At 34.9% G+C, this 26,507-nt stretch overlaps 1 protein-coding gene across 3 annotated transcripts in view; it reads left to right on the plus strand.

The window, feature by feature from the left end:
• Positions 1 to 24,969, plus strand: part of LOC139686107 (host cell factor 1-like) — an 87,536-nt gene extending 62,567 nt beyond the window's left edge. For all 3 annotated transcript variants that reach the window (XM_071583278.1, XM_071583279.1, XM_071583280.1), the window contains 4 exons: positions 767 to 1,093; positions 5,342 to 5,515; positions 22,052 to 22,256; positions 23,004 to 24,969. In XM_071583278.1, coding sequence (XP_071439379.1) covers positions 767 to 1,093; positions 5,342 to 5,515; positions 22,052 to 22,256; positions 23,004 to 23,101 — 804 coding nt within the window. In that variant the 3' untranslated portion in view covers positions 23,102 to 24,969. The remainder of the gene's footprint in view (positions 1 to 766; positions 1,094 to 5,341; positions 5,516 to 22,051; positions 22,257 to 23,003) is intronic.
• The last annotated feature ends 1,538 nt before the right edge of the window (positions 24,970 to 26,507 follow it).

The following is a 26,507-nucleotide window of genomic DNA, read 5'->3' on the forward strand; positions in this document are numbered from 1 at the left end:
ATTTTTACCACACTTCACCAAAAACTGGATGTTGATTTGTTTCTCCGTGATTTCGACAATTTCCATTTTTGACAAACAGTAAAAGCAAGGACCACAGAAATTAACATAATTGGCTGCATATGCATAGCTTGGCAATCCACCCAGCACAGGTCATTGGGTCTCAGGCTATTAGCACCAATAGTGGGCAGGACTATAGTCTGCGTCATGACCGCCAGATTTCACCAGTCCGCGAATGTATCGGATAGACCTCATATTTGTAAAAACTGGTTTGGCATGTGTTCTAATAAGTGTAGTGGGGCTGGAATGCTGTAGGGGATATATTTTTTTTCTGAGTCACAATAGGGAATTTTGAAATAAGTGAGCTTTCTTTGACATTATATTTAGATTAGGTGCTCTGGTGCAATTGCTAATATGTATTAGCAATGGCATGGGGTCATATTGACAATTCACATCAGGTATGACCGTTGAAAATGGTGAAAGTTCAAAGTGAACCTAAATTGGGACTAATGGCATCGACCTTCTTGAATCCTTCAAACAAGAACTCATTAGCTCATTCGCAAAAATTGTTTTACTACTTACAATTTGGTGTCATGTTCATTGATTATTTCAATTGGTTGTGGTCTAATATGTTCTATAAAAGGGGTTATGTTTTAAAGAAACTATATGATACCTTTAAATATTTAAGTTACAAAATTTAGTTTTAGTCAAATTCATCATTTCTCTACTTCCAGTTTTTTTTTAATATTGGGTATTGAATTTCTTATAGGACAAGGCTGAATCTCAAAAGATTAATCTTCCTTCAAATGTAATTAAAAAGAAAGAAGCTCAGTGGTATGACGTTGGTGTAATTAAAGGAACATCATGTTTAGTACAAAGTTATTATATCCCTGATGAAGACTGTTTAAAGACTCCCAAATCTGAGGATGGTGAAGATATTAAGGGTATTGGGGAAGATGACTGTTACATGGACAGACCTGACCCTACTCAAGATCCTGATCGCTCTGGACAGAAGAAGGTGGATTTAATGCCTGGGACAGCCTACAAGTTCCGTGTTGCAGGCATCAATTCCTGTGGCAGAGGATCATGGAGTGAGGTAAATTTTCAGCTTTCTTACTATTTATTAAGGTCTAAAAGAAAATTTTATATGATGAACTGGAGGGCCAGTGGTGCAACTAACTCTATGCTCACAATGTTTAGGTATTCTGCAAAGTTCACATTGTGTTTTATCCAACAACATAACTACGATGCTGTGGCTTGATTTTCTAAGGAAGGTAATTGTATTGCTTAAAGCAATTGTGAAATTGTTTATGTACCTTTTTTACACATGCTAATTAATTGCAAATTAATCTACTACTGCACCTATGATGGCTATTGCCAGTCCAGATTTTGGTAGCCTTGAAGTAACAAGGTTTGCCCTTTTTTGCTCCGGACTATACTTAGAGCTCAGGTAACATTCATAAAAATATAGCATGCAATGATAGTTAACATATGAGGATATTTTTGTTGGTGATTTTGGTATTGACGTTTCTAAATTCTGTTTAATTTACATTGTGGTCATTGTGTGGAGTTCATATGAATGCAGATGTTGATTTCCTCATGTTTGTCGCTGTTTCAACTTGTGAGTGTAATGTTTTTCTGGATATTAATGATTTTCTCTTGTGGACCTGGGGATTTCCTGCCAATGTTGAACATTTAACAGTGTTCCAATGTAAAAGTGAAGTTTAAGAATAGAATTGAGTATACTGCTGCAAGAAATGTCTACTGCAGGTGTTTCTTGAAATTCATTATTTTTAAGGCAATTGACCATACTGTAATCATCAAAAATATTCAATGCTCTAGTTGATAAATTGAGCAAGTTCGGTATTATGAAGTAAAATTGAATTAATAAGGGAAGTTTTTCTAGGAAAATAAAGCAAAAGTCAACCATTCTATTGCCAATGCAGAAATCTTCTTTCACCGAAACATTTTGTTAGCTCTCAGTTTAGGATCATGGGAAACAATAAATTACTGATTTCAATAAACATATTTATCACTCTGTCAACATGGTCAAAATCTGTGAATCGAAGTGACGAAAAAAACCACACTTGCCAAGCAGGCAAAATGCAAATGAAATAGATGATGCTTTGATGAAAGAAATGAAATCATGTTGTCATATTATCAGCAGTATCTCGCAATCAGGTATCATTAAACCTAGTTCACTTACAATTTTTTAAAACTTAGGTCCATGGAGTCCCTTCATAAAAAACAGCCATCATATCATCAGCTCATATTTAAGACAAATATGTATACTTTCCACTTAGTTTTTATTGATATAGTATTGATTGTCGATATTTTTTGATCTTTGATTAATCACAGGATTTGATGAGTCTTTCTGTCCCCTAATTGTCATTCCATGCAGTCCTTGACACAAGACCTACCATTAAATCCCGGAAGTAAATGGCCTGCTTACACCCTGCAGTTAGGGCCATTTATTTAGCCTCCATGCATGAAATAGCAACAGGTATACTTTTCTTGATTCCCATGATAATACCCCACCACTTAATTTTAAAACAAAACTCGTGTAGGATCTACTGTCCCCGATGACATTTCCCTAACCAAGTATATTTTCCCCAGTCCTTGCGAATGTTAAACAGATTGTTAATCACTTTAAGCTACCGTAGCTCATGCTTGACTCTGACACATGGCTCTTATCAAAAATATTTTTGTGCTGACTGAACTGACTGCAAATATGGGCTATACACGTAAGTTATTCACTGCTATGTGCATGAGAAAAACAATCAGTTGTTGATATGAGTACTGCAACATTGCATCTTGTCATGGTTTAGCTTTCCTCTGCTTCTGGCTTGAGTCCGTTGGAGTTGGTATTACTTTGGCTGTTTCCATCTAACCTCATAGGTCATCCACATGTAGTTGCTAGTCAGAAGCAATGATCTGCCTCTCTATGTCTCTACAGATAAATACCCTAAGGCAGCTTATCACCTCTCAAAGGTCCCTCATCTTGGACCTCTTTAAAAGGTTTATCTTCAGCTTCTCCTATTGTAACTTGTCATTTGAGAAAATAAAATCATGTACCTAAATAGCAACATTAAAGATAAAGTATGTGTTCTTCAGTAATTAATGTTCCATCTCGGACTGCATCAGCTCCTTCAAAATAGTTGCATGAAGCCTCTTATTCCATCTTCATGAAGCCTGCCTATGGCTATAGATAGCCCTTATAAGTAGGCATACCTTATTCTTTTCTCCCTTATTTACAACATTTTCAGGTTACTTCATCATGACTACTTCTTCGTAATCTTCATGGAGGAGAGCTGTTGTGATGTCGAGTTGATCCATGTCCAGTTCCCTTTTTTACAACCAATGAGAGCATTAACCTAAAGCAGGAGCCCCTGATCACTGAAGTGAATGGTTCTTCTTAATCCACTCCATATCTTTGTATTATAGTCTTTGGTGACTTAACTTGTCTCATGTCTGTACACCTCTTCATCTGCTCTCATTTTTACTTTTAAAAACCCTGTTACTTTTCCTTACAGGCTTTTTAAATGACCTATCCACCAATGCCATCATATTCTCCATAAATGACATATTCTCCACCTCTCATGACAGCTTTCTACTGCCCCTTTTGTGATCCTTATAATGCTTCTTTTACAGTTGTTGGATAACCAATCTTGTAACATTACAAGACCACCTCTCCTGATGATGATGCAGTTGCATTGAACCCGGTTGTAATAAATTTTATTTTTTGAAGCATTGCAATTTTTCAATTATTCATGATATTCCACCATATCATGTCTGTAATGTCTCTTTTTAAGACCACATAATTGGGCCACTTTAATGTACCCTTCCTCTCTGTGAATACCTGCAGATATCTTTTTTTTTTCAATAACTTGCTCATTCACAGCAGATACTTTGCTTGTCTTACCATCATTGCTAATATCTGGAATTCTTCAAGAATCCGTCCGAGGTATATTATCACTCATACTATTTGACAGGAAATGAATTAGGACTTCTTTCTTTCAATATGTCACATGTTTTATGTTCTGATTAAGCAATATTCCTGAAAAATATCTTATCCATGTATCCCATACCATTTATATCCAATTCAATATCCCATGGCATTTACCATGATATTTTATCTTAGGGACTCTACAAGTGTGTAGTCTTTTGAGGTCTCACAGTACCCTGTGACAGTATACTCCTTTCTTCTGGCATTCTACTATTTTCTTTTCACTGGGAATACCAGCAAAACTTGGATAAACAAAAGTTAAGGCATAATAAATCCAATAGCTCACCCCTCCATGCTTTTCTGGCTGTATTCCTCTCACTTCTTAAGTTGGAGAGCATTTTAAATACACTATAGCATTTACTGCTTCTTCCAAGTAATTTTTTCTTCATCCTGCATCCAGAAGCTTCCACTTAGCCATCTCTACTACAGCTCAGCTAACCCTTTCTTCTGCACCATTTTGCTGAGGTGTTTAAAGGGTAGTCCTTTAATGCACAATGCTCAAGAAACCTTCCAACTCTTTGTTTGGATATTCTTGCCCATGTGTGTAAATGGCTTTTAATTTTTCATCTGTTTTTTCTCCAGCCCTAACAATCTCTAAATTTGGTTGTCACTTAACTGTTTTACTTCATGACAATAAGAAGTCATCCTGGTGAAATCGTCTTGTTATGTTTAACAGATTTTGCCTCACCCCAACTCCTCTAACTCATTGGACTACAAACATCTGAGTGTACCAACTCTAGCTTATGGTCTTCATCTTACTAGACTGAAAAATGAATCTCCTCGGATGCTTTTCCTTTCTGCATGAAGTACATGAATCATTTCCAATAAATTCAACTCTACTGGTGGACTATCGGCTATAATTTTCATGGATTTTCAGCCCTTATATTCCAATATTCTATGTAACACACTCTTACTGCTAGAAGATGCTGATGCTGATTGCACAATTTATTCAGGAAATAGATCAAACTTATTTTTTCAGTCTTAGTTGATCGTAAAATCTTGATCGATCAGGCATTCATGGAGCATAAACTTCCTCCATGCAAATTCTTATATGATCTGCTTGTTTATTTGGCAACAGGACCAAATAAATCAGCGAGGAAAATGTAAATCGCCCTATTGCATGAATCTTTCAAGTTGGGATGCATATGGACATATCTTGGTTGTTCACAACCAAAAATCTAATTCTTTCATCAATATCGCAGTTGTGAATAGGACTAAAGAAATTAGCTAAAAAAATCACATATATTCTAATGCATGAATTGCTCAAGTCATAATATATGTATATTTATATTTGTTTTTTATGACTTTAAATCTAATTCATTCCTCAATATCATTTAGGTATCAGCATTTAAGACATGTTTACCTGGATTTCCTGGAGCACCGTCTGCTATCAAAATATCTAAAAGTACTGAGGGTGCTCACCTATCTTGGGAACCACCTCAGAGTACTTCTGGAGAAATAATTGAATATTCAGTTTACCTGGCAGTTAGAAGTGCTACCACCCAAGGCCAGGTATGTAATTCTAGATATAAGTTGGCATGAATAAGTGCCTTATTTGGATGTGGTAATCCAGTGGATTGAGCTCTTGAGTTACTGACCTGAGGGGTGCGGGTTTAATTCCTGTCTCTCCTGATTTCACCCTATTGGTGTGATTTTTTTGGGTACCAGATAATCCTGGGAAACCATAGGTGGCACAGTGAAAGTACCCGGCCCTCCTACCGTGAAATTTGAAATTTGCATGCCATTGAGCTTAGTTTAAGGTGTGCCCTACCATCTCCTATCAATGCAACAATTTTAGAGGGTAAAAATCATTCACCTTTTTTGCACTCTTAAATTGTTGCATTTGAAATGCATATTAGCGGTTGACTCTGTTTAAAGTTGCTGTTGCGGCATCTCCCGCAGTTTCTTTGGAATCTCCCATCGAACTGAGTTTCGGACTCAAAAAATATTTTGGTGTGGTTTCCTTTACACTTTGATGTTTTCATATTAACTGTGATTAAGGCACTTAATCTCTTAAATATTATTTGATTTTATCTTGCACACATGTTTCCTCGAAAGGAAATTTTATAATTTTATCAAGGCAAACTTTTTAAACAATGACACTTAGTCTATGGGAAACCCAATTTTATGTGTGTATGGGTAACTGAGGTAGAAATGCTCTTGTACATTGACCATTTCTTGCCACTAGGGGCCATTTTCTTTTCATGGTCCAAACTCATGCTTGCCAAGAAAGGGTAAACTCCCTCCTCCAAACTGGTTGTTTCATCTTGCGCCAGGGTTCGAATTCCAACATCATGAAATGTGGCCATTCTTTCCAACTGTTTGCCACTTTCAGTGGTACACATTATGGGCCTGAAAATCAATTAATTTACATGTGGTTTGGTGTTGAATTGATCATACTGTCACAATGTAAATATATCTTATGCATTTCTTACACATGTTAAAAACGTGATAATGTTATTTCTAGAATTTTAAAGTCCACTGATCAGTCAAGGTACACTATGCAATGGGTGAGACATGAAGAAAGAAACCATACTCAGGGGATTATAAGGGTCTTCTGCCTGCTTTGCCTTTACCCATAGAAGAAAGGAATGTAATTTGTTGGCATTTCTTCCTCATGGAAAGGCAAGAAAACATTCAGGATGCCACATTGATGGGTTAATTTCACACCATATCTCAATCCATTTTCTCAGTATGTAATATCATACCCCTTTCCTGGAAAGCTCAAACCTTAATGAATGTTTTCATTTTTAGGAATCGTAGAACTTAACCTATTTTAATATAACTGTTTTATGTCTATTTGACTAGATAATTAAAGTAAAATTAAGCCCTGTGGTCACCCGTGTGGTACATATTCCCTGGTGGCTTTATACCTTTACTTATGCTGACATTTAAAAAAAAATTCTAAATAGTCTTAAGATTGAAGAATTTTAAGAGCAGCTTGAAAAAATTACTTAGACAATTGATTACAAACTCAGCCCTTGCTTTGTTTTGTACATTCTACTCGGGCTAGGTAGATTGAACCCATTATGGTATTATTATGCTTCTATAATTCAGGCCATTGATGCATATCATAGGTCTGAATTTGTATAAGTATTGAAAATAGCACTTTGAGTGGCTGCCTAAATGAATGACAGGAATTAGCTCAAATAGCTGGGTTCATTAAAATGATGAATATGTGTGTGATTCAATTAGAGACTCACCTTTAACACATTTGATAATACTTTATCACTTTTCATGTACCTCCTCTATTGCCTTTATGTTTCATGGAGTGTAAGCATTTCAAAGTTTCTTTTAAGTAAGGGAAACAGAAAATGTTGGTATTACTCTGGGATTTCATTTGGAAAAGGTAGGAAATGTTTGAGTTCTTTCCATCAGGAATAGTGTCATTTTTCAAATTTTTGTTGTATATTTTAATTTCCATTGATCCCAAATAAATGCACTTTTAGTATATATCTTGTTTAAGATGGTGTCATTGTTCAGAGAACAGTGAAGCCAATATCATATGTGAATATAAAATAATTTTCTAATAACAAAGAGTGCCAGGTATCCATCCAACCATGCATCTATTCAATGACTTTTGATGTGTACAATGGCCTTTTGCCAATGGCCAATGTGCCTTTTGTCCCTAGGGGTACTAAGATATTGTTCTTTAGTGTCTGGCAAAGAAAAAACACATACCCCAACTTCAGAAAAATCGAGGAGATAATTTGACTCCTTGTCCTTATTTCATTATGATGAACTTCCACGGCCTCAAGCCTGAATCTGTTGAACTTACTCTATTGTACATAACCAAAAGACCAAAATTTCATTTGTCCTTGCATAAGTTGTCAATGCAGATGAAGAATCAACATAAAACACATGTTCATAGATGATTTACGATATGAAAATGTGATGTACTTGTCTTTACTGGTGGGTGGAAAGACTGAAAGCATGAAGGATAAGTACTGGGGAAAACTCAAAAGTTTCAAATGGCTGTGATCCTGGTGAAAGATTAATTCTATAAGGTGGTATGGATGAGGAAGTGTACTAAGTCTCTAATTTATGACCTTAAATGGTTATGTGTTTAATGCCACATGCTTACGTTTAAAAATAAATGTAAAATTAGCTGTGACTTATGTCAAGCAGAAAAGAAAATACACTTTTAAATGCAAAGTTTCCCTGCACAAGTCTGCTTCAGTCAGACATGACATCAGCTACTGTATCAAGTCTGATGAGGTTGCAGTAGTCACAACCATTCCTAAATAAAAAAAATTAGGTGCCACAGAAGCTCTTCACGAGTTAATTCAACCAACTTATCAAAATTGAATGACAAGAAAATTTTATGCTTTAAAAATAATCAATGATGTCATATCCTCAGAAAATATAGCTTGGATTTCCACCCGTAACTATTCATACTCTCTTCTTATCCATGGTTCTTTCAAGACCTTTCATAAATCTGCTAAGGAAAAAAGGCAAAGACAGCAGAACTTAGTCCAGAAAGGTTAGACACAAATAGAGAACATGATGTAGATAGCTTAGGTCCGGGCTTTCTCAATTGTGAGATAGAATAGGCATTAAAGCAGATGAAATTAAATAAGGCCATGGGGGGAAGATAATATTCCTGCGGGACTACTTATAGGTTTAGGAAAATAATGGAAGAACAGTCTTTGTGGACTATTTTATAGCATCTATGAGAGAATAATCTTGCTGGAATACATTGTCAGATCAATGTTAGTTCCTATTCCAAAAAAGACAAAGGCTACTTTATGCAAGGACTACGGAACAGCTAGTTTGATTTCGCTCTTAGCTAAAGTGGTTCTCCAGATCATCAACAAGAGGATGGAGAGCAGGGTAAATGATTACTTAGAGGATGATCAGTTAGGGTTTAGAAAGAGGAGAGGCATGCTTGATGCCTTAGCAGTATTGAGTTCACTATTAGAGAGGAACATAAAATACAATCATAATGTATTTGCCTGTTTAGTAGGTTTCAAGAAAGGATTTGGTAGAGTGACTGGGGTAGAATTAATGAATGTGTTGCAAAAAAATAGGAGTAGTTTTGAGGGATAGGAGACTTATTCACAAGCTGTACACGTCACAGACTACTCAGGTGCAAGTGGCATTAGTGCCCTATATGAAGATGAGCAGTATTAGGACGAGAAGTGAGACGGGTATTCTTTATCACCTGTGCTGTTCAATGTATGTGGAGGTAATAGTGGAAGAAGAGGGTAGAAGAAAGTGGAAGTATGGGAAGAACAGGAGATAGGGATGAGTGTCATTGAGGAATTCATGGAATCAGTTAGGTTTGTGGATGATCAAGCTTTAGTTGTTTGTCAACCAAGGGATATTAGTCATTTCTGAGCATATTGGAAAGCCAGTGGGTATTGGAGAGAATAAATATAAACAAAACAAAGGTTATGCAATTTTCCTGAAAGAGAAAGACTAAGTTAAATGTCAAAATAGGATTTTAAAACTAGAGCAGGTGAAACAGTTAATGTATCTTGGAAGTCTTCTGGACCAAAATGGTCAAAGAATTTGGGACATAGGGAGAAGAACTTAAGTAGGCAAAGAATCTTTCACAAGGAGGAGGGAACTGATGATAGGGACATCGAGTGGAAATGTTAAGAATAGGCTCATGATAACTTTGATATGTAGTGTAATTTTGTATGATGTGGAAACAGGGTTATGGAAGCAAGATAATAGGCATAAATTGGAGGCTTTTAAATGTGGATATGGAGAAGGTTAGAAAAGGTGTAATGGATAGAAAGGAAAACAAATGAAGAATTGCTAGTCGCAGTAGGGGAAGAGAGGGTATTCTTGGAAGAAATCCAATGGAGGCAGGAAAGATGGATGCGTAATATTTCGTTGGGTAACAAGATGTGGAAGACTGTGATAAAGAGGAAAATGTTAGGCAAACAAGAAAGGGATAGGAAAGAGATGTTGGACTGAATGAAGAGAGGCAGTACGTGGAATTGTAGAGTGGCTTATTGTAGTGCAAAAATTTGGTTGGGTTTGTTAGGAGAGAAACAAGGGCATTGTCGCTCATTCATTTGGTAACCTATGTCCATCCAAAACCTACTGAATCTGGTAGAATACCAAATAATAGTATCAAGTGTGGCATTTATTTTAAAATAACTAGTGAATAATGTTGACCCACCACTCTTAGTTGTGACAATTTCTATGGCAAGAATATCAAATTGATCATTAAAGCAAAATTTTCTTTCCTCATGCCTTTGCCAACTCTGTCAGGTAGCTGCTGATGTCACAATGTGACTCACAGAATGGCTGTCACATAGAGCTGTCACTGCTGTGAAAGTTTATGAAAACTTAGTTTGAGCATGGAAAAGTGTTGTGTGTTACTTATGCATTATTTAACCACATATGTACATTCATTTTTATGCATATCAAAGGAATACTTCGTATGCTACGATTAATTTTATTTTGTATAAAATAAAACTAATCCAGCACCCCTTAAAATCGTTTTAGCCTTAATTAATTCCATCAGACTCTCAGATATGATTGATATTTGTGTAAAATAGAAGAAATCATGTTTGTGAGATGGTGGAAATTAAGACTAAAAAGGGTAATGAGCAGCTAAATGTGGAACATATTACTATTTGGTGATTTCAAGAGTGGATATTAGGAGAATATAAAGGTTGATCATAATTGGAGTTTTTAAGTCTTTTAGTGTTTTAGCGGATGAGTGGCAAGGAATTGAATTATAAATGTTGTACAGATGAAAGCCAGGACAAGTTATTCTTGAAGCAATGGATTGAGAAAAATATTAGGAATGGGACTGTGAGTGATTCTTTGGAAAATTGTCAAAGAATGATTGGGTGGCGAATGCAATGAAATTGTATGTGAAAAAATAGTATTTGAGAGAATGAAGGGGGTAATTGATGAAATGTAATAGTGAAAGGTCCGGTGGGGAAAAGAAAATGGCAAGCAGGTGTATAATTGCGGCTAAAGCTGAAGAAATGTGAAAGATGGCTCATTAGGTGTACAAAGAGAAAAATAATGATTAAAAAATAGTATGATAGAAAGTAAGGAGATGTTTTAATTAATGGAACCTGATAAAATGCTAAATGAGTTTCTAAGAAATAGGAAGCTCTTGTGAAAACGAGTGCTGGGCAAAGTAAAGAGAGACCAAAGGAATGAATGTAAGATAAAATAAAAGTGCTAAGATTCTTGGATGAGTGAGTAGTCAGTCATTGTCGGAGGGAGTATTTTTTAAGCTATTTAAAAGACAATTCCTCAAAAGACAGAGAAAAAATACAAGCTGCTTTGAAAGTGAGAGCTGCAAGAAAAGAAGAATGAACTTCTGGAAGGCACATAAAGAGAAATTGCTTAAATTGATGAGGTTCAATCATTAAAGTAGTACTGTCAGTGAGAGAGTGGTGCTGATGACCCTTTTGGTTTTTTTTAATGTGTTGAAAGAGTTTAATTTCTTTTATTTCTGTTAGAGTGTTGGCATTGCATCACATAAGTCACACTTGGCCATGTTTTCAGTGGCAATACCTTACCAAAACTAATCTGTACCCAGTTTTTTAGTTTGTTTTTATTATTCTAAATTTTGTTGTCAATTTGAAAGACATTTTTGCCTACTTAGCAATAAACAATGTTCCTTGTATTTCAGATTGTTTTCTTTTTCTTCTTTCAAGAAAATTGAAACTTAGACATGACACTTCCTCACCCTCTTCTCAAGTACATATTTCTTATAGAAATGTGTGGTATCTGTGGATTTGACACTCATTAATTTGGAAAACTTGGAGATTTCAGAAAAAACAAATTTAGATGTTCTGAACACTCTGAAAAAAGAGAATGTGAAAATGTGACAGCAGTGAGATCCATGACTTTCATTTTGTCCCACTTTCCTTTGAAAGTGATTGTTTCCCCTCTTCTAACATTTTAAAACATATTCTATATCCTATAAGGAAGAGCAGACTTATCCACAGTCTTCCTGTAGAATCAAATTAGCCTTGAGCCTTGGCTGATGATGTGTTCAGGTTGAAGCAAAATGTCAACATTGTACATTGTGTAATTGAACTGAACATATTTCAACTTGCATTGGAAAATTCAATGAAAATAATGAACCTTGTATCAATTAATACATTACATATTAATTTAGCATTAACATAAATTTAATTAATTGCAGTCATGGGAATAAAGTATTTATAATAAACTTCATTGAACAGGTCCCACAGATTCGTTTGATAGGAAGAAAGGGTAGAATGATGTACAATGAAGGTAAGCGGGGAATAATTGAAAAAGCAGATCATTTTTTGTCTTTTTTGCCAAATTTTTGCAAGCATTCTAGGATAGCTGCGTTTTTGAAACCCTAGTATGCTTTAAGAAAGGTTTTGGTAATATGTGGAGTGGATTAATATATATTCTCTAAGGAAACAAAAATGGCTGTGTATAGTGATTACTTCTCTCCACATTTTGTATGGAAGTGAAGCTTGGGTATGACAGAATAGCCATAAATGTTAACTAGGTGCACATGTGTTACCAGGGGAGTGTGGTAAAAATAGCAACATACTAAAATTGTAGTAAAACTGGGAAAGTTAGGGCGAGGAATGTTAGTAGGTCCTGAAAGAATGTTGACTGGATTCTTCACAAGTTGGTAAAAAGTTTTACAAATGATACCTTTTTTAATTAGATACCAAAATATTAGTTACTAAGTTTGACGAGGATAATTAGTTGGGTATCCTAATTTTTAGCCACTTGGTATGAATCTTTTTATACTAAAACTGCTACTAACAACTCATTTGGCATGAAAATACTAATGAATGCTATATCTTATTGCATATTCAGTTTTATAACTCCTATCACAGTCATCTTCTGGCTTACTAACCCTTCAATCGACTATTGTGAATGATAAATGTAGTGAGGTCATTCTCTGGCATAAATCTTCTTGTGGCTTGCTGAGTCTCTTTTTGGTGTGAGCAAAAATGATACAATGGTTTGATAATAGAGAGGTTGATTCAAATCACCAGATAGGTATGTGAATAAATGGATGTGATTTGAAAGGAAGGGATTGGCTGAAAAAGTACTGTGGATGAAGTCACACAAAATGAGGAATATTAAAATTTTAATGAACAAAGAAACATGTATGAAACTATGAATTTTAACTAGAAAAAAGATGTGTACAAGGACACAGCAACAGGGAAAATATTGCTTAAAGGCAGTAAGTCAACTGAATGGTGTCAGTCAAAACATGGCTGAATTTGATAATGATAAAATGAGAAGTCATATGTAATATTTTGCTTTTAAGGTTTATTTACAACTCATATTGACATCTTAGCACCACTCTAAAAGTACATCCTCCAAGTATGTACCTAAAAATGACTAAAAGACAGTGGAACATATTGTAAATAAACTTTAAAAGTGTATAATTACAATTAACTTTTCAATTAATCATTTCCTGCAGTGTTGAAAAGGGATTACTATTTGGGAGAGATTTCGATGGACAATGATAAAGAAGTGAGAAGAAGTAGGATAAGGGATGGGAGGGAAAGGATTAAGCAGGAAACTCACTGGGCTTGATTGCTCAGTGGAGAATAATTTAACAATCAGTGCCTTCAGGGTTAGCTAGATATTGGTGACACTTTCTCTGAGGTTGAGCCATAGGACATGGGTGGTTACAGATGTGGATTATCGTTGACAATTGAAATTCCTTCTAAAATAATATTTCCTGAAATAACCAAAAATGAGGTTTTGTTGTCATCTCTGCAGGAGAATGGTCTGCTGGATGTATATGTTTATTTATTTGTGGTTGACTGATCTGGATTAGACTCATTGTGCTTACGGTAGATATGTAATTTTTCTATCGTGACAGGATCTGCATAATACAAGGTATTAATAATAGTTATTGATCCTGAAGATATGAAACTACATGTATGAAACCCATCAAAATACAAGAGGACAGCTGATATAATATCAGTTTACCAGAATTTAGTGACATATGTGTTCAGAATTTCATCAATTGTTGTTGTGGTAAATAAATTAACACATTTTGTTTATTCTTTTCTATTGGTAAATGAGATTGTTTAAACCAATAAATCAATTGTCACGTGCACAAATATAGGTCTGCTTTGGCATCTTCTTCTCAAAGAGAACCATCTCATCATAATTAAAAAGATACCGCTGTTTGCCAGTGGCAGCCCAAGTCCAGTTATTTAGTCGCCACACCTCACAGATACACTGAGCTCATGCTTATGAATTATAATAGATGATAGATCCATTGTCATTTTTTTCCATTGGTAAGGAGGTCTTTGAGTGCATGGAATGTAGGTGGTTAAGGCAGGAGATTAACAGTCAGATGGTTCCTGTCCAGAGGCAGGAGACATATGTAATCAATGTATTGAAACCAATACACTATGTTTGATGAGTTCGTTATCCGAATTAAATATTATCTTTAAAAAATTAAGAAAAATCGTGGCCAGGAAAGGTGAGAACCCATTTATCTGATTGACTTCCTGTTAAATCAGGGATTTTAATTCATTCTTAATATCTGTGGCTACATGAGTGTTTCAGCTCTTTGCCCTGCTTCCATTGTTGGAACACAAGTAAGCAAATTGTCTATGTCAAAGGGAACTAACCTTGTGTTCTTGGGTAACCGTGGTCTCTTAAAAGGTATTGGCAACATTTTGATGTTGTTTTAGGATCTGAAATCTGTGTATTATTTAAATTGTGTGGTAGAAGCTGAGCCAGGGGAAACGTACTGGAGAAACTTGGCTGATAGGGAATTTTTGTTTGTATAATTTGATTTGACTATATGACCTTGGTCCTGAGAAATTCATTTGAATGAAGCACTTTTTCTCTTTAAATCCAAAAATGGTAGATTTTGTTTGTAGACTTTTCACTGCACTTCAGAATTTTAAAGTTGGATCACTTGGTATTGTTTGAGTTTTGTGTTTGTAATGAAATTGAGGCCCTTATTTATACAAATTCTTATCAACACAATTTCCTTGGTCCACTATCTGTATAATGAGTTTTTCCTTCTTGCCAATTTTTCTTAAATGTTGGAGTAGCTGTGGTGAGAGAGTGAGTGAGGGTGAGTGAGTGAGTGGTGTGAGGGTTGTGGTGGCTGCATTCATTCAGGACATGATGAGTTTAGCAAACATGGTTAGAGGATGATTTGCTTATGAGGGTAAACTTACCAATAGTGATGAGGTCACTTTCAGTCATTTTCCAGGGAGGGGCATATTTCTCTTTTAGGAAGGATCTTTTAGAGTGCAGGAAATTCAGTTGTTAGTGGTTGGAGACTCAAACTACATTTTCATGCATCCAGTTAAGCCTTCCATTTTTGCATTATTGTATACCCTGCTATTACTGTCTATGGTAGGGTCTGACAGAAACTGAATTCATTGATGACCCATGCACTGTCTGTTTTGTTGAGAGATGAACAAATGACAGACATTGTGCATCTGTTTTCACTTGTCACAATCACCTGTGACACTTACAGAGTGGGCAGATGTCCAACTTCTGCAGCACTGCAACTTATGGTGGAGAACTGTATCCTGATTGGGTGTGCTGTCTCTGGTGCTGTGAAAATAGATTCATGAAAGCATACGAGTAGCTTAACTGGCAGTTGGTTCCTGCCCAGAGGCAGAGGTTGCCAACAAATTTATGCCAACCTATTCACTATTTTTGATGAGTTTGTTTTCCGAATTAAATAAAGTAACCTTCATGCCAAGGAAATTTTCAGCCGGAAGAGATGATAACCCATTGCCAGGCCACCCAATTGTTTGTAATATTTTTGTTGAATAAGAAATAATTAAATTTGACCTCCATTTTATCTGAGATTGAGAAGTTCCATCCTCTCTCAGAAAGCATCTGCCACATGAATCATGAAAGTTACAAATCTTGTGACTTAAAAATTGGATATTTTCCTTTCCTCTTCAATTGCAATAATTAGAGGAAAGAAGAACGCTGTGGCGTTCATTAATATACATCTAATATGAGAAAGTGCCAGTTTCAGGATTGATTATATCTTTATTATAATGCTATTTCTACAGGTAATTCTTATGCATAGGTATAAACTGTATACCAAATGGAGTATTATTCAAAATCATAGGATGGAAAAAAATGCGCCCAGTTTTTAGAGTGAAAAAAAGTATTATTTCTTTGAAGTAATTAAAAAATATTTGCTTGCTTTACATTTATGCTCACAAATATGGTTACATATTTTTCAAAGTTAAATGCCTTCTTCAGTGAACCAGTAACGATAATATAGCATCAATAATACTTGATATGCATGCAGGGTTTTTCATCATAGATGGCCCTTGCATATTTAGACACAGTATTTTGTATGGGGAGAATATTTAATGTTTATCACACCTCAGCTCATTAATTTGCTGTCTTCAAAAGCAAATAGAAAATGTAATGAGCAATTTTGACTCTGAGTTTTTTGAGCAACTTAGAGTTTAAATAATAAAATCCAGCATTTTTCTGCATGACAATAATATTATTTTCATAATTTTATAGAATTCATTTTTTACTAAAATAATTTGATCACGGGCAATTATTTTGAGTGGCCATGGAATAATTTTTATCTCTTGCAATATATGTACAGAAAAAAATCCTACCTTTGTTTCATTCTCATTGCCTTATGTTACAACAGGTGCAATGTATTCGCAGAGGACTTAACAAAGCTCTGGCATTATATATTTATAATAATATAATTTAGTATCTATCATTTCATTTTGGCAGTAAATGGAATTACTCTCTTAATTTGCAGTGGTTGTACATCGTGATGTCAAACTTCAGTACTGTACAATACAACTTCGTCCAATAAATACGCGAACTGAGGCCATAAAAACTTAACTTAGCAAAATTTAGTCTATATCGATTTTAGTTCCCTTCAAAGTACTCTCCATTCGTTGTTAACTGCATCAGTTTGTTCTTATTTGTCACTTATTCCATCTTCTTTTCCATTGTTTAAAGCACCCTTGGAAGTCCTCGTCAGTGAGGCGTTTTAGTTGTCTCGTCATTTCTTGCTTTATTGTGTCCACGTCTTCCCAGTGATGTCCCCTCATCACATTTTTGCATTTTGGGAATAGTAAAAAGTCGCCAGGGGCAATATCTGGTGAATAAGGAGGATGATCAAGGATGGTGAATGAATTTTTTGCCAGAAACTGGTGAACAATCAATGCTGAATGTGCAGGTGCATTGTCATGTGAAGGATCCATCCATCATGTTTGGTGAAAATAGTGTGCACTGTTGATATTCCTAAATTCAGTTCACCAGCTATCATTCGGACAGTTTTTTGGCGATCGGTAAGGACAAGGGACCGCACACAATCAATGTTGTCATCAATACAGGTGGTTGAAGGTCGTCCTGGCCCGGTCATGGCGTCTTGTCGGCAATTTTCTAAATGTTTAATCTACTGAAAAATAGATGGTTTCTTCAGAGCATTATCACCGTCCAGCTGTCAACATTTCAGTAATTTCATGATAACTTTTACTGCACTTCACCAAAAGCTCTGTTGATTCGTTGCTCCGTGATTTTGTCAATTTCCATTTTCAACAAACAGTAAAAACAAGGATAACAGAAACTGACATAACTGGCACCATTCGCACAGCTCGACGATCCACCTAGCACAGACGGCTCATTGGGTCTCGGGCAACTAGTGCCGGTAGTTGGCGGGACTATAGTCCACATCATGGCCACCAGATAGCACCAGTTTGCGCTTTTATAGCACAGACCATGTATTACACTTCCACGTATGGTCTACATGTGAGCCATATGCATAAATTAATCTGCTAAAAACCCACACAGCATGAGATACAAAATATTTATTACGATTTGGCAGCTATATCTAAAAAAGCATAAACACAGTAATCAACCCGAAGGTCGGTTTGGTAGGTGATGGTAGAGTTCACCCAGTACTTAGCCCGACGGCGAGTGAAATACACACATCAGGGTAGGGGGGCCAGTTTCTTTCCCTGTGCCGGTTATGGTTTCCCAGGAAGATCTGGTACCTGAAAAATCACATAGCTTGGGTGGAGGTGGAGGTGCCCAGAGTGGCTTGTCCAGGAATCGAACCTGGGCCCTCCGGTCAGTAGTCCAACACTTTACCCCCTGCACTACTGCGACCCACCAGCTATATCTATGTACATAAATTTTCATCATTCACAATCTTCTTTACCAGACAATTTGCTTTCAAAGCATGTTTTTAGTAATCAAAATGGTATTGCTGCATTCCTTCTGCTTGCACCAAAAAATATATATGGCTAGTTCTTTGCAAACTTCTTGTTCTCTCTTATTAAAATCATGATGTTTTCTTATTTTCAATAATATGATTGTAATTCTGAAACTACATTCAGGACTATAAATGTCAGCATTTTGTCGTCCATTACAAATTTAGTTAAAACACTGTGGTCCGCATGTAAATATATAAACTGTAACATGGTGGTCATGTGGTGTTGACCACTAAAATCAAGTATGCAAAACAATGATAGCAATTATGTTCTGCCACCACTGATCATATGGTTGCCATTTTCATTTTTAATCAATTGTGCAAGATATAATCACCGATCAATGAAAAGATGCCTGGCGAGTGATAAACAATCAAATGAAAATTGATGTCACCAGTCCTATGGTGGATTCAATTGTATTTTGCCAACTGTTACTTTAAGGTTTATGCAATAAAGGTACCTAATACAATTAAATTGGCATCCTTAACATAACTCTTGAGTTGTTCAGTGAATTATTTTGACAATTGTGACAGTGTTACTGTCATTTTTAGACAAAGAATGGGGTGTAACTCAAAAGGGTGAGTGCAAGGGAAGTAAATATTTCTGCCAATTTTTTTCTTTCTATCTTAGGGTTGAAAATAACTTTTATTATAATCTGTAGTATGCATAACAGGAGAATTGGTTTAAGAGTTAATCTAGTAGAGCTATATGATAGGTAAAGAAAAAATAACTTCTGTCAAACTAATATATGTACCGTATTTCCCGGCCCGTAAGATGCATCCTGATTTTTCAGGTTGGATTTCACAAAAAATACATGGATCAAGCTGATTAGTATCAAATTATTTTGGTGTTAACACTTATTATCAAGAAAATTGAATTGTCAAATTAAAAAATAGGCAGCTACCCTAATATCAATGTTTATTCATCACAGAAGCCCAGAAATTCGACATCCCTGGGCCAAAACCCCTTTATGCTAGCTCATTTCTGTGTTCTGAATTGTAATTCGTGAATTCAAGTTAAAAGCAATACTGAATGGCTATCTTGTTTCTTAAGATCCCATGAGGTTATTATCAATTTTAACTTTTCATACCATGCTTAGTTACTGTTATTATTTGATATTATCAACATTTTTATTTAAAGCAACCATTTCCTATGTCTTTATGACACCCTTATACTACTTAGGGTTGAATGCCTCCAAGACTCCCGAGTTTATCAGGAAGGATACAATGCATCAGATAGCTAACATCCCCGTTAGCCCAATGCATATTAAGTTTTGTGGCAGCCCCACATGTGAGATGAAACCTTAATTAAAACTGTATTGCTTATTACTTACTCAAAACAGTAATATCATCAAAATTTGTAATCAGGGCAAACATTTTATATGCTTGATGTGAGAAAATAATACTTTTAAGTATTTTTCTGGTGAATCGGTTGAAGGGTCTGGGAATAAGAAAAAGTTTCTTGGGTTAGATGGGCGGAATAGGGTGGATGTGGCAATATTTCAAAGCCACATGGCTTTGATTGTCAGCGTGCCGTGATTGCAATCGCAGGTTGCACCATGCTTCCTTCTGAAAAGGAGATTGTAGTCATGGAACTTAGTTTTCCTGGCACCGTTGACATCTTCAGTTGATCATCAGTAATTTTCTGCACTCTGCTTTAACTAAGATCAGTCTCATTCATGATCATTTGGATGGTGGCTCTTCGATCTAACAGGATAAAGTCCTCCACTTTCTTCACTGTGGCAGCATTGGCCATGAGGGACGGTCTTCCCTTTTTTGGTTCATCTGCGAGGGAAATCTGGCCTGTTTGCAAATTCATTTTCCACCTCTCAACTGTGCCATATGATGGGCTATCATTTCCATAAACATTCATCATTTCACTGTCAAGCATTGTAACCTTTCAAATGAAGGAAATTATTCACACTGCTAGCCTCATCTCTCCACACTGTGAGTTACTTCAATCTACCGCTTGCTGAATCAAACCAAATCAGTATTAATAGCTGCAATTTAAAGCATAATGTACCTATGGATCAATTAATAGGCAGGATAAATTTTATCCCAATATCTCAGTTATTTCTCTGTAATAATTGCTCAAAAATGATAATGCAAGGGAATGAAAGAATGCAAAGAAGGGCGACCTTTGTAACAACTTTGTCCAGATATTAAAACCTTGTCCAGAGAAGTTGAAGCAATTTAGGATAACTTCACGACACGTTCAATGAACATTGAGCAAACATTGCTTTATAGCCACTACCAAAAAATCAGGTTGCTAAACTTCAGTTTTAAGAAAGTAAGTGATGTAATGGTTGCCCTCCATTTCAATTGAAATGATACAAGGATTTTTAATTGGTAATAAATGGTTATGAAACTGACATAAGGATTGAACTGAATAATTTAATCAGATATTTAAAAGTTATGTTGATCTTTAATTGCCTAAAATTTGACACAATTTTTTTGCTTGCATATTGATGATTTTAATTAATGTTTATGTACGTAATTATCCTTATGGATTTAAGTTATTCCATTAGCTTTCCCACCTGGTTGCACCACTGTTGGACTCCTCTCTTCCACGTCACTCTCTATCGGCTCCTCAAACATCCAGGTCACACCATTGTAATTTTAGGACTTCTGTATTACATAATATACACAGTTTTGACTGTATATAAACAACATCTTCAGATTAATGCTGCTTTTCATGAGAGCTTAATGCAATAATATCTCTTGCCAAACTTATTTGAAGGCCTCTGTTCTATGGCATTTTCATTAAGTAACTCTTTCATTCACAAAGGACCTAACCATTTGAGAACCTGAGAAATGTTTGAAATTCCCAGGACGATATATGTGTTAGATAATGAAATAGAAAACAAGGAGGAATTAGGGCCTCTAGTTTTGAATACATTGATGGAAATAAATAAATGAGCCACTGTTTCAACATAAAATGGTTTTAATTAAAGTGAGAAAATTAGTGATAGGTGCCTATTGCCAATTTTTTTGGGGCAAAATCATCGTGCAAGTAATTTATACAGTGAAATGATGTGTATTCGGACCAGATCTTTTGTAGCACAAAAACTGCTATGTGAATAAGAAAGTAATGCTAAAAGTCACCAAACCCGTGGCATCACACTGATGGGAAGAATGAAATGGCCATAATGTCTGTGGTTAGTTGAAACAGTCCTTGCAGACAATTAAAAGTGGAATATCATGAATTCTTTTTTAAACTGTGGCAATCGCAATTGGCAAGATGGAAGCTAAGATGACATAGGGTATGAGGAAAGTGAAATTAACAGTGGAAATGATTTAGCAGCTGTGATGATGGATTTCTGGGCTTATATGATGAATAAACATTGGCATGTCTACTAATTTTTAATGTAACGATCCCATTTTCTACCTATTAAGGGTTTACTTCAAAATATTTTGATCCTTTTCTGTCTGATCCAAATATTTTTTGCAAGTTCTGAGCTGAAAAATCACAGTGCATCTTATGGACCTAGAAATGTGGCAATAATCTTATGAATACATTGAGAAAAAGGTTTAATGGGGTCAAGACAAGAAATATTAAGGGTCATTTCCAAATATATTTTCTCATTATTATTGTTTGGTTTCATTTTGTGGTTGAGCACATTCCAATTAAATGTGGTATTATCAATGCCTGTGAATGCCATCCATATGCTTATAGCAACTTAAAACGCGATACATCAACTACTCGATATACCTTCAACATAAAACATGCAAGTCATATTCCTTAGTATATTGAGCATTGTTCTGGTGAACTTGGTTGTTAATTTTGTAACCTAATATCAATTTTGACTACAGCTTTTTATATTTTGTAATAATGGTGAATTAATCTAATGATATGTTATTCTTTTTAGGGTGATAATAAAACAGTTGTAAGCTCACCGGCGCAATTGGCTTTTGTACGCGTGTATTCAGGCCCTATCAACCAATGCACAGTGCCCAATTCATCTCTTGCTGCCGCTCATATAGATACCACCACTAAGCCTGCAATTATTTTTAGAATTGCAGCTAGAAATGAAAAGGGTTATGGACCAGCAACACAAGTGAGGTGGTTACAAGGTGAGAATAATTTTAAGATGAACACTTTTAAAGTAAATTTTGTGCTTAATGATACTTGTTCTGTTATTGTTTCAACAAATCATGGTTATTTTAAATTATTATTCTCTTATTATTATTATTCTGTGGTGATATTTTGATTGTTTTCAAAGAGCTAGTATATCATATAGTATACTGTGAAAACATGAACACTAATACATAAAAGAATTTTTCTTAGAGGTACACAAAAATATTGCCCTTTACCCAGGTTTGACCTAATGTTTTGACATAGACTTAGAAAATATTTGAAATTCCTTCAGTCAAAAGTACTTTTTCCACCATATCTTATTAAATTCATAGATGTGGCGTTTCCTTTTAAAATTGACAAAAATAAAATTTCCTATTGAGTGATAACCAATTTTGTTGCTGCAAAATGAATGGTACATGAGAAAAAGATGTTTTTGACTCATGCAGATTTCCTTTTAATCTAGTTTGGACTAGCACACTAGTAGTGACGCATCACTCTTGAATTTATGGCCATTGAAATGCAGTAGAATGCGAGCATTATCTTTTTGTATTATTTATTTTTTTGATGCAGTGAACCAGTTATTGTTTGTATTCCATCCTTTAATTATTACATGTATTAGTCAGAAAATTTCATTATGTATGCAAAAATGTGTACATTTTCATGTTACTCTTTGGCTTGATGGTTATAAATGCACTAAAATGAGGGTTTTTATTGGATTGTTAATATTTATTTTGTTTTTGCAGACACCTCTGTTGGGGTCAAGGGAGGTGCAAAAAAGCCATCTGATCATAAAGCATCGTACTCAACCAACAAGAAACAAAAGGCAGATGATAATCAATAATATAGTAAACAAGAGTTACTATACAGCAACTTTTAAACTGTGAAAGTGAAATGAATTAAAAAGACGAATTGTTGTGGCTCTGAGTATGCTTGTAAAAATAATTTGAAAGATGAGTGAATTAAGTTTGGTTTGTCTTCATTCCACAAAACTAAGCATATTCATTTTATCATCATGTGTCATATTGACAGAATGAATTGGGTATCATCTTATTTTCAAAAGAAGTTGGTTTACCATTCCAGAAGAAACCATAATAATTAATTGATAATTGATGAATTTGTTAACCTATATATTATTCAGGAATGATAAATTTTGTAGCATTCTCCAGCTTTCGTACAAATTATTCAGAAATGCTATAGTTAAGTGACCTAAGGCAACATCTGGCCTTAAAGTCACGAAGCGTACAAAGAATGTTTTAAAAACTCCAATGCTCATGTGTCTACCAAATAATTAGTGCCCATGTCTGTAAAAGTTGAATGAAATTAAACTAAAACTCCAGTGCTGGTGCGTGTACTGAGCAAATAGAAAACTCTTCTTTCAGAGTATTTGGCTAGTCAAAATTAAACTGTCAAAACTCCAGTGCTGGTGCATCTAACGAACAAATAGAAAACTTATGTCTCCCAAAGTATTTGGCTGGCTGAAATTAACTTGTTAAATATCCAGTGCTGGTGGGTGTACTGATCAAATAAAAAAGTGATTAACTTGAAGGTTTGTTTGATAGGTAAGGGTAAAAATCAATTCATACTTAGCCCTGTGGCCTCTTTTTTCATCAAGTTATTTGGTTGGCCGAAATTATTCTGTAACATAATAATATATGTTTTGTATAAACAATGCTGCTTAAGTTTTAAACATAATTAAGGTAGGTTTTATGATGATGTCATATTTTGCTATTTTATGTATTTCATTTATTTAAATAATTCATTCATGGCAATGATTTTTGACATCAATTGTTTCTGAAACTTAAAATGACCCATTTTTAAATGTTAATATTGGTCATTGAAAAGCCATATATTGTGACAGATATACATTTATTGAAAATATTTTAATACATACAAGTAGTTACAAATGGTGGTAAGAAGTAGCAGTTAAAACAAGATTTTTTGAGAGTCCTTCCCATTTAACAGTTATTTACACTGTCAAGTTTTCATCATCTGGAAGTAAAATTTGTAAATAACTCCATGCATGTTTTTCATGATGATATGCGAAAGCATCTGACGTAAACTTGATACAATAATAAATGTTGAATGGAGTTTGTTTGATGCTGTAAACACAATGTGTTGTAATCAGAGTTTAGTTTGAAATTGAAAAACCTTGGTATTTATCTTCCTTGGATGTTGTGAGATCACATGATCATTTAGAAGTGATTAGTGCTAATGTTGTAATTGTGATCAAAATTGTTGATCTCTGCTTACGTTTCCATAGCAAAGTACAAAATCAGAAATATATCATGTTCTGACTGACCATAAAACTTTCTGCTCAAAAATTAAGAACTTTTTGGAAGAATGAAGAGGAAGCCCAATTTGAATTATTTAAACTTGTGTAAGTTAAGTATTTTAGGGTATTAAGAATAATTTTTCAAGCAAACTGAATCCTACATTGTACATATTTAGCAATGAGTGTCAGTGTTGTTAGCTGATCCCTCCTCACCCACCTTCAGGCTATGATGATAACTGGAATAACAATATAAGTTGCTGTTTAAAAGTAATCTGTATATCTATTTTGGTACTAAGGTAGTTTTGCGGCAACTCATCTTGTGGAATGGCTTGCTATACCTTATTTTACAGGAATTGTTGTTCACCAAAATAGCTCGACAAATTTTTGATGATAACAAATTAAGTCAGAATTAAAATAAACCTCAAAGAAAAGTTTGATCACTTGGGTAATTTTAATGGTAACCTTAAATGTATTTTGGTATACATTTAACTCTTTTAATTAGTGTAAGACCGTTTATAGTACAGGTTACCTTTGTAATATGCAGTCTCAATTCATGAATCTACCCTAAGACTTGATCGAAAAAATTAATTGAAAGCTGCTGCGTACAATGTATTTGCACAACTCATGGAACTGGAGCATGCAATCATTTATATGCATACACAGTTTCATGTTTACTTGCACCCATCAGTTCATCAGTGCATGCTTAATTCTCATTTTACTATATTTCTCATTTTGCCATTTCACTCCAATCAGTGATTACTCATAGCCAGAAATTGTGTAATGCGAGGGTACCTGTATATAAATGCCAAAATAAAAGGATGAGGTTTGAATGCTCTGACATTCATTTCATTATTCATTAGCCTAGAGGCAAAACTGTTAGCATGTACCTTTAATTTGTAGTATCATAGTTTTTGAATTCCTAGCCAAGATATAAAGTTGCATCAGCAGTTGGAATGCTTTAAGTGACTAATTTTGATGTAGAGAAGCTAAAGAAATTCTATAAAGTTTCATATTTCTTTGCTAACCTCAAATGTGATTGATATGCCTGAAACAGTAGGATGTCTTGGAAACATTAAAATGAATTTAGGTTCATAAATAATGAATTAAATATTTGATTTTTGTGCCGATTTGATGGGTGTAATTATTGTGGAAGGGCATTATTTAATTGTTACCTACCTAACTAGTATGTAAGGTCTATCTTGAAATGCAGCCTGTTTTTAGCTTAAAAAGGGTGTATAGCAGCTGGGGGATTTAGGAAGAGTGTAATTTGTATTTGAAAATTTCGCTTCCAAGAAATCGACAGAGTGTCAAAAACTGAATTTAAGAATATTTAATTAAAGATAAATGTTATCTTGCACCTAAATACATGCTACACTACTTTTGCTCATTTTTTGCCATCGTGTAGGCACATACCATGCATGTTCTGTTTTAATCTAATAATGTTGTTTCAATTTTGGAAACATGGTTACATGGAGCAGTTTACTGATTATGTGAATTATAAAAGTGCACACCGTAATTTTCAAATTTTAATAAGTACCCATTAGAAGACTCTTGGAAATAGTTTTACCACCATGTATGATACACATTTAATTTTCAATCGTCCTGCTTGCCGCAACTTCATCTCTACTACTTTCCTGATGTTACCTATGTGGAGATAACCATTTCATCTATCTCTGCACATTATTGTTTGCTGTAGGTTGGATCTTTATGTTTTGGTTATAAAAAGTTTCTTTCATAATGCTTATCATTCACCAACTTTTCCTATGAAATACATGCAGGTCATCTTTCAAGAGCAGATATTGACTGAAGCATATTGTTTTTAACATATGTTCCTATCCTGAATTTAATGTGCTGGTGAACGTTTTCCGTAAAACATTGGGGCTACTGCTAGGAGAATGATTTATTGCATCAATATTGCAGCTTATATTTAAAGAATTGGGAACTCCTTATCTTAATCAAGGGATACCCTGGTACC

The sequence above is a fragment of the Hetaerina americana genome, unplaced genomic scaffold (genome assembly GCF_022747635.1).
Source record: "Hetaerina americana unplaced genomic scaffold, ioHetAmer1.1.p SCAF_13, whole genome shotgun sequence".
Classification (NCBI taxonomy): Eukaryota; Metazoa; Arthropoda; class Insecta; order Odonata; family Calopterygidae; genus Hetaerina; species Hetaerina americana.